The sequence below is a fragment of the Mastomys coucha genome, unplaced genomic scaffold, assembly GCF_008632895.1.
Source record: "Mastomys coucha isolate ucsf_1 unplaced genomic scaffold, UCSF_Mcou_1 pScaffold21, whole genome shotgun sequence".
Lineage (NCBI taxonomy): Eukaryota > Metazoa > Chordata > Mammalia > Rodentia > Muridae > Mastomys > Mastomys coucha.
In genome coordinates, this window is record NW_022196904.1 from 35,783,482 (window position 1) to 35,795,568 (window position 12,087).

At 51.0% G+C, this 12,087-nt stretch overlaps 1 protein-coding gene and 1 long non-coding RNA gene across 3 annotated transcripts; one reads left to right on the forward strand and one right to left on the reverse strand.

The window, feature by feature from the left end:
- The first annotated feature begins 3 nt into the window (after nucleotides 1-3).
- LOC116102117 lies at nucleotides 4-4,611 on the forward strand. 2 transcript variants are annotated; one of them, XR_004123007.1, is made up of 5 exons: nucleotides 4-138; nucleotides 214-273; nucleotides 390-513; nucleotides 1,205-1,705; nucleotides 4,597-4,611. It is a non-coding gene; the product is annotated as an uncharacterized LOC116102117 (long non-coding RNA). The 2 variants fall into 2 exon arrangements; XR_004123008.1 differs by lacking the exon at nucleotides 4,597-4,611 and having other exon boundaries at nucleotides 5-138; nucleotides 390-587; nucleotides 1,205-1,448.
- On the reverse strand, nucleotides 2,657-6,352 carry LOC116102115 (formyl peptide receptor-related sequence 4-like). The gene is made up of 2 exons (XM_031386364.1): nucleotides 6,093-6,352; nucleotides 2,657-5,525 (listed from the first exon to the last, which is right to left on the reverse strand). The coding sequence occupies exon 2, from the start codon at nucleotides 5,516-5,518 to the stop codon at nucleotides 4,406-4,408; it is 1,113 nt and encodes a 370-aa protein (XP_031242224.1). The 5' UTR covers nucleotides 5,519-5,525; nucleotides 6,093-6,352; the 3' UTR covers nucleotides 2,657-4,405.
- Nucleotides 6,353-12,087: the final 5,735 nt, after the last annotated feature.

The window sequence follows — 12,087 nt, forward strand, 5'->3', positions numbered from 1 at the left end:
GGTTACCATGGTCACCATTCTGGTCTCCCCGACAACCCCCTCCCATTCTTAGAGCTTCTTTCCTGTCTGACTCAGAGGTCCCGGTGAGGGAGGTCAAGTGCTGTGTGGTTAGGACCCATGGCTATGAACTTGCAGGAAGTGAGGACAGGTGAAGGGACTGGGTAGGGGTGGGGTAGGGAGGGGAGGGAGCTGACTCCTGACCTCCTCCCCCAGAATGTGACCTTGGCCATGGCCGTGTTCACCATCCTAGCCTCCATCTACTTCTTCAACAAGGTGAGGGGGAGGTGGGGATGGAAGGGCTGTGTCACCTGTCTCTCTTTATTTGGCCTCGGGGCTTTTTCTGTCTTGAGCTGCCATGTGTCTACAGCGTACTTCTATCTCTGCTCTAGGCACAGCAGTAAGAAGGCATGGCACCCCAGTCCACCAGCTTGGCCCCCACCTGCTCTACCATTGCGCTGGCCTCTGAGATCCAATAAATGTAACAGTATCAGACCAAGGCTCCCTGCTCCCTAAGTAAGCTCTGCTCCCCGCAACTCTGTTCCTCATAGGTCCATGGACGGCACACAACCATGGATCTCGGCAGGAAGGTGAAAAGTAGAGACCTGGCCCCTGGGAGGAGGCTTGGGGACCTGTCCCTCCAAGTCTGAGGGAGGAGGTTGGGTCCTGGACCTCTGAGTCTGAGAAAGGAGGCTGGGTCTTTTGGATCTCGAAATCTGTGGGAGGAGGCTGGGCTGGACCTCCAAGTCTGTGGGAGGAGGCTGGGCCTTGGATCTCTGAGTCTGTGGGAGGAGGGTTGGGCTTAGAGTCCTATGTCTGTGGGAGAAGTGCTGGAGTCTGAAGGGAGGAGTGCTGGAGCTTGAACCCCTGAGTCTGAGGTAGAAGTGGGTTTTGAAGAATGTGTAAGAATCTTTAAGTCACATGAGTATTTAAGGGGCATTTCAGCTGTGAGTGCCAGGGCACAGAGAAGAACTTCCAGGGTCCACAGTTCTCCCTCTGGCACTAAACAGCTTGCTCAGGACTTGTCTCTCTGAGCACTCCTACCCATCAAAGGTGAAAACCTGTTTAAAAGAAATCCACACTAAGGATTGCCAGAGATCAAAGGTGTGGGCAGATGTTGTGACTGTGTAAAGAGTCTGAGCAGACTCCTTCCCTGGTTATCTTTAAAAATGCTAATATTTCTTCCCTTTTTTTTTTCTTGTCTTAGCAAACTCCTATTCAACCGCTATCACCTGCCATCAAATCCCTTTCTGATAGAAGTGTCCAGAACCCCAAAATAGAGGGGATCTGTTAGCAGCGCACTCCATCACCTTCCTGCCTCCTCCAACCTCCCCAAGCGAATGCCCTGAGGGACACATCTGCCCAAGAAAATTCATTTGTATGCTCTGGGTCTTCGGGACAAGGACTAGAAATTTCCAATCACCAATAGATTTGTAAATCCGTTTAGTTCAGATCCGTGCAATTTTAGTGGGTTACAAGCAAATTGAAACCAAACTGAGCTAGCGGTCGCGCCCTCTGTTGATCAGAGCCAGTAGCAGCACCCTTTGTCCTCAATGCAAGGACTCCTTGTACGCAAAACCAGAAATAGCCGCATGGTGGCGATGTCGGACTATTTTCTCAGATTCTAAATGGCAACAGGGATTGAATTGGCAGGCGACCGAGCTTCCTGCCTGAGCTCTCTCCCAGGTATTTCAGGCATCCACCTCCTGTAAGTAGAGTGGCCTCTCCCTGCACCTCCCTGCCCACAAGGGCCCCCACCAGGCCTCTCTGCTATACCCTTAACTCCATAACTCAAAAAACGGTTGAGCAGCCACACCCCAACGGCTTTTCACCTGCTGTGCTCCGAGAGGGCAAAGGAGTCCTTTGCAACCTCTATTTTGCAAGTCCTCCATTGAAAGCTTCCGGAGCATTCCTTCCTCACCCCCCCCCTTAACTCCCCAGGTGGGCTTGGCTGCCAGCGGTTTTTCAACCGCACAACCAAGTCAACCTTTGCGTCCTCCACATCCGTCCTTCCCCCAGGGCTTGACCATTTATGAGGTTTCTGAGTCCTCAGGGAGCTATCAACTTGGCATTTTCTCAACCGCAGTCTAGCAGAGATGGATGTGTCTCAGGCCGGCTCTGTGGAGGGCCAGTGAGGGCTTTGTCAATTCCCATCACTGGGTTTGGGGTGGCACGGAGCATCGATTCTGCTCTGAACATTCCCCAGGGTGCTATGAATGGGCAGCTGGGGTTCTGAGGCCACTCCTTATCCAGAGGAAGCTGCTTGCTTCGAAGGGGAAGCTCTGCTGCCTGGGAAGTTCTTTCAGAGACCTCCACTCAGAGATGGGACTTTTTTTTTTTTCACTATAACTATGCTTATTTTTTAAAGTAAATATTTGTTGTGTGCCAGGATTATATTATGTGCTCAAAAGATTATAATTTAGTTAAGCGACTTATTTCTGAGTCAGATTAGCTGGAACTCACTATATAAGACCAGACAGGCCTCAAAGTCACAGAACAGAAATCTGCCTGTCCCTACTAGAATAAAGGGGTGAGCCACCACCCCTGGATTTTATTTTACTTTTAAATTACATGTATGTGGTGTGTGTGTGTGTATGTGTGTGTGTGTGTGTGTATGGTGTATGTGTATATGGTGTGTGTGGTGTGTGTGTGTGGGGGGGTGTATGTGTGTGTGTGTAAATGTGTGAATGTACATGTATGCGTGTGGAGAGGTGTTCATGGAACCCAGAAGAGGGTTTCAGATTCCCTGGAGCTGCAAACTGCCAGCCATGGATGCTCAGAAACTTGAAATTCAGGTCCTCTGCAAAAGCGGCAAGGATTCTTCAGCACCAAGCCAGTGTGAGGCAGAGTTAGAATTAAGAAACAATTTTAGGGCTGGAAAGATGGCTAGTGGTTAAGAGCAAAGGGCCTGGGCTGGATGCCTAGCAAACACACCCCAGCTTGCAACCCTTCTGTTTCAGGGGATCCAGTGCCTCAGTGGGCACTGCAACCCTTCTGTTTCAGGGAATCCAGTGCCTCAGTGGGCACTGCAACCCTTCTGTTTCAGGGGGATCCAGTGCCTCAGTGGGCACTGCAACCCTTCTGTTTCAGGGAATCCAGTGCCTCAGTGGGCACTTGCAACCCTTCTGTTTCAGGGGATCCAGTGCCTCAGTGGGCACTGCAACCCTTCTGTTTCAGGGGAATCCAGTGCCTCAGTGGGCACTGCACGCGTGTGGTGCACAGACATACATGCAGGGAAAACACCCATATGCAGAAAACAACTTTTAAGTAAATAAATCTCAAAAAAATTATTTTGGGCCATGAGGATGTGGCTCAGGAGTTAAAAGTACTTGCTGGGTAAAATGAGGGCCTGGATCTGACATTCCAAAACCCACAGGAAGCCAGGATCAGAAGCATGAGGCTATGATCCTAGCACCTCTACGCCAAGATGGAAGGCGCACACAGGAGACCCTTTGGAACGGCAAAGGACAGCTGCTCTGCTATACACAGTGGCAAACAAAACAAAGACACCTAAGTTACTATTCCATTGCTACAAGACACCACGACCAAGGCATCTCGTGAAATGGAGTATTTAATTGGGGGCTTGCTTACAGTTTCTTAGGATTTGTCCATGTGTGTGATGGGAGTGGTACAGGCTGGTCATCCCACTGGATGGGGCCCTGAGGCAGAAGGATCGCCATGTGTTTGAGGGCAGCCTGGGCTACAGAATGAGCCCTTGTCTAAAAAAGGGGGGTGGGGTAAGAGGGAGTAACCACTCAGAGACAGGTGGAGTTCACCTTTGGAATTAAGAGGTGGCATAAGAGGAGAGCACATTTGAGAGGCTGGGGTGTGGCTCAAACTCTCCCCTGATAGGCTCAAAGCCTTGGGTTCCATCCCCAAAGGGGAGGTACAATTAGAAGGCACTTGGGGATTTCAAAATACCCAGAAGATAGTTGACACTGAGCCAGAGAGCAGTCCCCGAGAGACCCAAAGCTGGCAGGTCTCTCTAGTGGGGCAAGCATCCAGGTTTATGAATACTGCCTGGGACTGACCGTCCCAGCATCAGGCTTCAGGAACTGCTCAGCCCTGGGCCAGCAGGGTGGCTGGTGACTGGGACTCTGTACTCTTGCTCATCACCAGACCAAGGCAGCCAGCTCCCTGTCACCTGGTCTGTCATCTCCCAGTCTACCTGCCCCTCTCTCCCTATTCTCTCATCACTCCAGTTCTATTTACATACCCAATGGAACCTCCTGGTTTCTGTCTCTACCTTGTAATCCCACTGTCTGTCACCCCCTGTTCCCTGTCAGGACCTCTGTCTGCCACATTCTGTGTGACTCCAAACCTGGGGGACCAGATGCTCTATCTGGATGCTCTATATACCCCCTCTCTCCCCACCTCTCTCTCCTCCCTGTATCTCTGTCTCTCTTTTCTAAACCTCTCTCTCCTTCTCCACCTCACTTCCCATCACCTGTGCCTCCATTTCAGCCCACCCCACATTTTCAGAAGATAGAAACCCCACACCCAACACTGTGCCCTGCTCCCTCAGGCTGCTGCAGGGCCTCTCAGCCCCCATCCCCAGTGCCTGGGGTTCCTCTGCCTCCTTGTCTCCTTCCCTTCCAGGGAACCACAAGGCCCGTCCCAGCCTTCTCTGGATTTCTGCATCCCCACACACATACAGCCGTGGATTGAAGAAGCTAGCTGATCCCAGCAGAGTGAGCCCCAGTGGTCTCAGCAATACCCAGACATCCCCCAACTGCAGTCTGGACCCCCACATACCTAGGAACCTCAACAGCAGCAGAAGGTGGAAGGGAAACCAACAGATGAACAGCATGGCTGTAGTGGCCCCTGGCAGGCCGAGCAGCAGAGGCCTTCCTGAGACCCTGGCCAGCTGCAGCTGCTCCCACACGAGGCTGTGGAAGACTCTCAGTACCCCCAGTGGCACCCCAAACCCAAATACTAACTGATCCAGCATGGGGTTCCAGGCCCGGGGGTCCTGGTCATGCCTGGAGGGTTCCAGGGTCATTGTCCAATTGAAAGGGTCATTGTGGCCAGTTTGGTCCCTTAATGTTCCCAGGGCTCTCCCAGCCAGGCCCAGCAGAAGGATCCAGAACCCACCGGCCCAGACAACTACTTGACGAACTATACGATGACCAAGTGCCCAGGATGGTTTGAGCAAGGAGGTACAACAGTCAGCGGCCACATGAGTCAGCAGCCTGCCACTGGCACAGAAGGTCAAGAAGGCCAGACATGGGTCCAGGTGGCAGAAGGTGAGGCCCAGGGGCCAGCAGGTGTGAGTCCAGGTGAGGCTGAGTGGGAGGAGCCCCAGGAATATGATGTCAGCTATGAGTTGGTGGCCAAACCAGGCTGTAGACAGAGGGGCAGGAAGGTGGGATCTTCCAGCTTGGGCCAATAGGTTGTAGCTGGTCATGTCCAGGAGGTAAGACACAATTGCCATCAGAGAGTAGAGAAGAAAAAGAACTGCCCAGGGCAGGTACTGGCTCCCCAGGGGTGCTGGCTGCTGAATCTCCACAGGGTCCTCCATGGGCTGTCTAGAGAGGGATAGACCAGCAAAGTCTCCATATTAGAGCACACCCCCAGTCCTGCTCCACTGTCCTCTGAGAACGGCACCTCAGAGATGGTCCCAGAGCCCCTAGATCTCATCTCGACAAATCCTGCCTCTATCCCCCTGATTGGGCTCAGCCCTCACCCTCCTCTCTCGTGACCCCTCAGTCTGTCCTGATATACTCCTGGGCTGACCCCCACATCCTCCATGTCCTATACCTTCTATGGTTCCCCATCCCCTGAGTCTAGGAAGGGAATATTCCACCTGGACCTTCCCTTTCTCAGCTCCCTGGCCTATCTTGTCAGACTCTCACTCTCCGGGTTCTCCTCTTCATCCCTACCTCCTCCCTCCATTCTGGAGAGCATAGGCTCTTCAAGATCAAGGCCCAAGTCCCAGCCAGTCTAGATGAAAAGCCCCACCAAGGTCAGGAGGGGGCCTCAGGACCTGGACCCTGTCCCCATCCTTCAGAGTCCTCTGACTCTTGAGTATCATCTCAGGATTTAGATTCAGGTCCTCCCACCACCTTCCTCATCCCGCTGGGCTCTGAGCTCACCGGTAAGTGGGTGTCGGGTGTCTCTGGGGTGCCCAAGCAGCTGCTGGTGGCCTGGTCTTCTCTTGAGGATGCAAAGTTTAAAAGTGTGGCAAGCTCACACACGGAGGAGAGAGTCAGACCTGGCTGCAAACAAGAGGGCCAGCCAGCAAGACTGAGTCTGGGCCTCAGGTTCCTCTAGGAGTGGATGGAATGGCTTGTTCATCTGGGTACCCCCAAGTAGGGCCAAGGCCCCTCCTGCTCTGTATGTTCTGACTCTACCCACCTATTCAGCCTCCTGGCCACCACTTCCCTTCTTCTGGACTGTACTTCCTAGAATCAGACACACACACACACACACACACACACACACACACACACATACATACACACACGAGTCCCTGATATTTCATCATTCTGGTGTATCTGGCTTCATCTTATTACTGTAGATACTGTACTCCTATTCACCCTTCATAACCTCATTGGGTCCCACCTTCTTGAGAGACCCTTTCCTGGCTATCACTTATTTCATCAAGCTGTGAGAGTGTCACATCCTTGAATGCAAGGTCCTAAGAATGAGTTGCAGCTATACCTTAGGTAAGGGACTATGTATCTATTTTGTGTGGGGCCAGTTTTATAAAGGTTTATCTTTTATGCATATGTGTCTATGCATCATGTGTGCAATGCCTGTGGAAGCCAGAAAAATGTGGCAGATCCCCTGGAACTAGAGTTACAGAAGGTTGTAAGCCACCTTACAGAAGGTTGGGTCTTGGAACTGAACCTGGGTCCTCTGGAAGACCCAGGTTAACCTCTGACCTATCTCTCCAGCCTTACATGCTACAATTTTAATAACACATGGACCACATGAGACCTTGTCTCAAAAACTAAAATTGAATTGAAAAATGCAGATGAATCACTCAATGGATGAACTTCTACCTCCACCCTGAGAACTCCTACTCACAATTTGTGAGTTCCCAATTTGTGTCTCTTCCTGAAAAGGCCTCTCTGACTTTTACAGACAGAATATTCCAATATTCCTCTCTGCCTAACCCTTCTCTCTCTCTCTCTCTCTCTCTCTCTCTCTCTCTCTCTCTGTGGCATGTGCGTAGGATGTCTAATCCCCTGGAGCTGGAGTCAAAGGTGGTGGTGAGCTGCCTTACCTGGGTGCTGGGAACTGAACTCAGAATCTCTTCTGGAGCAGTAAGTGTTCTTAACCATGGAGTCATCCCTCCAGCTTCACCTCTCCCATCCTAACCCTCTCCAAATGCTAGAAAGTTCTGTGTCCTACTCATGCCCCAAATTGCCTGGAATTCTCTAATAATCGATTCATATCTGGTTCCCCATTGTCTCTGTCTTAGTTAGGGTTTCCACTGCTGTGAAGAGACACCAAGACCAAGGCAAGTCTTAAAAAGAACAACATTTAATTGGGGCTGGCCTTCATTTTATTGGTTCTGAGGTTCAGTCCAATATTGAGGCAGGAAGCGTGGCAGGCAGGCATGGCAATGGAGGTGGAGATGAGAGTTCTACATCTTGGCCCGAAGGCAAGCAGGAACAGACTGTCTTCCAGGCAGCTTGGAGGAGGGTCTTAAAGCCCACCCCCACAGATACACACTTCCTTCAACTAGGCCACACCTTGGGCTAAGCACTACAAACCACCTCAGTCTCTCAGCCCAGCCCAGTAGGAGGCTTCAGCACAGGCTTGCTGGTAGAATTCACACTCTGGACTCTAAAGGATCGGTTTCTCAGAGATGAGGAAGATTCAAACTGGGGTTCATCACCAAAGCCAGTCAAGACCCCAGGGTGAAGAGAGCACTGGATAGGGAGTCTCTGTAGCTTACTGACTCACACCCCACCTCCTTTGGCTGTCTGTGTTCTGGCCCAATCTACATGTCTCAGAGACTCTCTTTACAAGTCTGCCCAACTCAAGCCCTCCACGTTTCTCATTAAATGCCACCTCTTCTAAGGTGCCCTCCCCTCTCAGCTCTTCATCAAATCCCCCTTCTGGTATTAAAAAAAAAAATCACATTATTTTGTGTATGTATGTGTGTGTGTGTGTGTGTGTACAGAGGGTAGACAACTTTCAGTAGTCAGTTCTCTAGTCCTACCATGTTTGTCCTTGGGTTTAAACTCGGGTTGTCAGGGTTGGCTGTGAACACCTTTACTCAGTAAGCCATCTCCTGGCTTCCTGATGTTTATGATCACAGTTGCCTGCCTGAATCACCCATAGCCTTGACACTTTAACACACACAGTAAACGGATGGATATTAATTGTCAACAGGGTCTAGAATCACCTGGGAGATGGGCTCATGCATATCTGTGGGAGACTGGCTTGATTCTGTTGAGGTGGGAAGAGCTATCTTAACTACAGGCAGCCATCCAGATTGTGGACAGCCATCTTAACTACAGGCAGCCATCCAGACTGTGGACAGCCATCTTAACTACAGGCAGCCATTCAGACTGTGGACAGCCATCTTAACTACAGGCAGCCATTCAGACTGTGGACAGCCATGCTAACTACAGGCAGCCATTCAGACTGTGGACAGCCATCTTAACTACGGGCAGCAAGTCGTGGGCTGAGCACCAGCATTTTGTTTGTTTCCTCCTGCTTCTTGACTGGCTGTGATGCCACCGGCTGCCTCCATCGCCTGCTGCCTCAGAGACAGGCACTATAATCAACTGTGAATCAAGATAAACCCTTTCTCCTTTCAGAACTTCATCACAGAAACAAACTAAGACAAGAGGTCTTTGTCTGTGGGGTACCTGAGGCAACTCTGTGGAGCGTGGTTGTTTGTTGATTTGTAGTAACCCATGAATGAATGGGTGTGACTGAGGACCCACAGGATTACTGAGCGGGGCTAGTGTTTGGGGGCCTGGGGGGAGCTCAGGATGTGTGCACCCTGATTCCTGGGACTGGATTCCCATCGGTGCAGAGAGAAACTCCAACATCAGGTGGGAACAGCCATACTGACAGGTCCTCATGTGGCTAAAGGAACCTCAGGTTGTTAGGGCAGATCTAATGGCCCCTGTGTCCACATGAAGTGGGAGGCAGAAGGACAACTTTAGTGGAAGGTGAGGAAAAAGAATGCCAGGGTGTGAGCCCTGTGGTACAGGCAAGGAGGGGACTCCCCTCCGGAGCCCAGGAAAATCCACTTAAACCAGAAGCAGCCACTGCCTACAAGCTCTGCAGGGGAGGACCTGTATTTGGGGCAAGAGGATCCCAGGTTTGTGTCTTTAACACACACACTCTCTAAGAGGGATAGAAGACATGTTTAAATTCCTAAGAGGGCTGGGTGAGCGCAATTGCTGGAGCACTGGCCTAGCTAGCAAGCCCTGGGCTCCAGGGCATAGTCACAGGACCTGAAACCCCGTAACTTAGGAGGTAGGGACAGGAGGATCAGAAATTCAATGCCATCCTCGCCTGAACAGCAACTTTGAGGCCAGTTTGAGCTTCCTGAGACACTACCTTTAAAATTGGGGGGCAGGGGGCAGCAAGGTGGTGGCTAAACAACACATACTTTTACATCCCCCAAGTAAATAAATAAATGTAGTTTTTAAGTTTAAAAATTTGGTTTTGGTTTTATGTTTAGAAGTGTTTTTTTGCCTGCCTGTAAGTCTGTGAACCCTAAGGGCCAGGAGGGCGTGGCCAGGCTGTGGTGGGAGGAGCAGCGGCTCTGGGGAAGAGGAAGTGGGGAAGAGGTTTACCCAGGCTTTGTCTTGGGGTTGCTGTGGGAAGTGGGGGAGGGGACAAAGAAGGAGAAGGGGGTATGGAATTGAGCCTGCAATCAGCTCCCACCCTAATCCCCTACAATTCTCCGTTCTCTGCCCAAGCTCCTTCTCCCGGCTCTCCATCCTAAGGTTGCCTCCTTTGCTCCGAGGTCCCAGGCCTGCCTCCTCTTAGTATCTGTTCACCCACTCATGGGTCCTAGAGGTATCTTTCTGCCTCCTCCGCCCCCATCCTCTCCTGCTCACATACCTCACATTGTAAAGCCAACCAACTAGGTTTTTTGAAGAAACCCCATTTTGTGCAAGACCAGGGGCTAAACTCCAATTCCAGGAAGAAAATCACACCTAAGCAAACATCCTATGACACCCCTAACATTCTCTGGCAACCTACCCCTCTTAGCAACAGCCAGTCAGGCTACAATAGCAGGACCAAGGTCTATAGAGATAAACTAAGACATCCTGCAGGGAACAGCTAACCTGACCATCCTGTTAGGTGGCTCTGCTCTCGTGTTCGGTACCTGCAGATTAAGCCAGAAATGCAGTTTTTAAAATATTAATTTGCTGACCCATATGGAAATTCCTCAGGTTTGCTATAACCATGATAAAAACCCTGAACCCCTAGACTCGAGGCTTTCTGACCCACTGCAAAGTGGATGGTGGGAGACCTTGCTCTAGAGCTCGTAATAAAGACCCTTATGTGTTTTACATCGGAATTGGCTCCTCGGTGGTCTCTGGGTACCTGCAACTTGGGCATAACAACATAGTACCCACAGAGCTCTGAAACAAATCCCAGCCTCCTGTCTGACCCTTCACAGAGACCTCCTTGGTCCTGATCTTCATGCTCACCGTATGGACCTCCAGGGATGTTGAGGACACCCTGCCTGCACACAGGAGGCCAAGGGGACGGGACTGGTTTCTTCCCTTTTCTCCTTTCTCACTCTTTCTTTCATCCTTCTTTTTAGTACTGCACAGGATGTGGACTAGAGGGCGTTGTCACATTATCAGCTTATTGTATTGCTGAGCCACACCCCCAAGCCCTCGCTGGGGGTTTGTGGGCAGGGGTTCTATTCAGTCACGCCCCCAGTTGGGTTTTGTTTTTAAAACATCACTAAGTTTCCCAGGATGGCCTTGAACTCAGACTCCTCCTGCCGTTAGGTAGGTGGACCCACAGAGATTCCATTTTCAAAGCCTGCATCTTCACCCCTGTGGCTGCTGCGCTCCTGACTCACAGTGGGACATGGTCTCAATCACCTTTACGAACGGGTGGGAGCAGGAGTTGGCACATCCTCTTTCCAACTCTTTTTTTTTCCCCACATAAGCAAGAATAAGAACCAGAATTCATGCCTGGTGCTGGAGGACAACTTGCTGCAGGGTCCCTGGGTCTTGATTTCGAATTTTGCCAGGACAGTGGGTCTGCCAGCCTTTCTGAAGCCACAGGATGAGAAAATGCAGGCACTCAGGGAGCAGATAGAGGTCCCGCACTTGTTCTCAGGGAGGGTTCCACGATGGGCGGGGAGATGTCAGGGGGCGAAGAGCTTATGACAGCTATTTCCCAACATGGGTGACAGACTGTCTCCTACTGCTGGGAAGATAAAACCAGGCCAGATTGGGGGCTCTGCCTCCCTGCTGCCTTCCTGGAGACACACACAGGTAGTGATTAAGAGCGAAGCCTCCCTCGGTAAGGAGCTGGCTTCCACGCTGTGTGCTGCAAGCTCCTGGAATTTCGATCCAGAGGGAGGGAGAATGTGTACCTGTTGTACGCTAGCTAGGCCAGTGCTTGTTGAAAAAGGAAAGAGTGAAGAATGAAGGCTCTCCAGTACACTGACAGGCCCTCCATAAAGCTAAGCCCTTTGGGTGGTGAATCAGCCCCTCCCCTGCAAGAGTAACCCCTTCCTAAGATATTAGCTGCACCTCTAGTTGTTAGGCCCTCCTTCTTAAATATTAGTACCACCCCTAAGATATTGCTCCCCCTATTGTCCACCCATTTACCCAACAGGTGCCCTATGTGTTTAATTCAGTGTATTAATAGAGTCACACCCATGGAGCCCTGACCCCATCTCTTCTTTGCTGTGTGACCTTCAGTAAGTGGCTTAATCACTCTGAGCTAAATATCCTCATCTGTGACAAGCCCAAGGTGTGCGTGCATACAGATGTCTGCCTGGGACCTAGGATTTAAGGTGAGCACCGGTGAGCGGCAGCATCGGACCAAGGAGACACACGTAACTTTAATTTTTTTCAATGTCTACTTTTCGAGCTGGTTCTTAAACATCTTTAACCTCCCTTCCAGCCCACCACC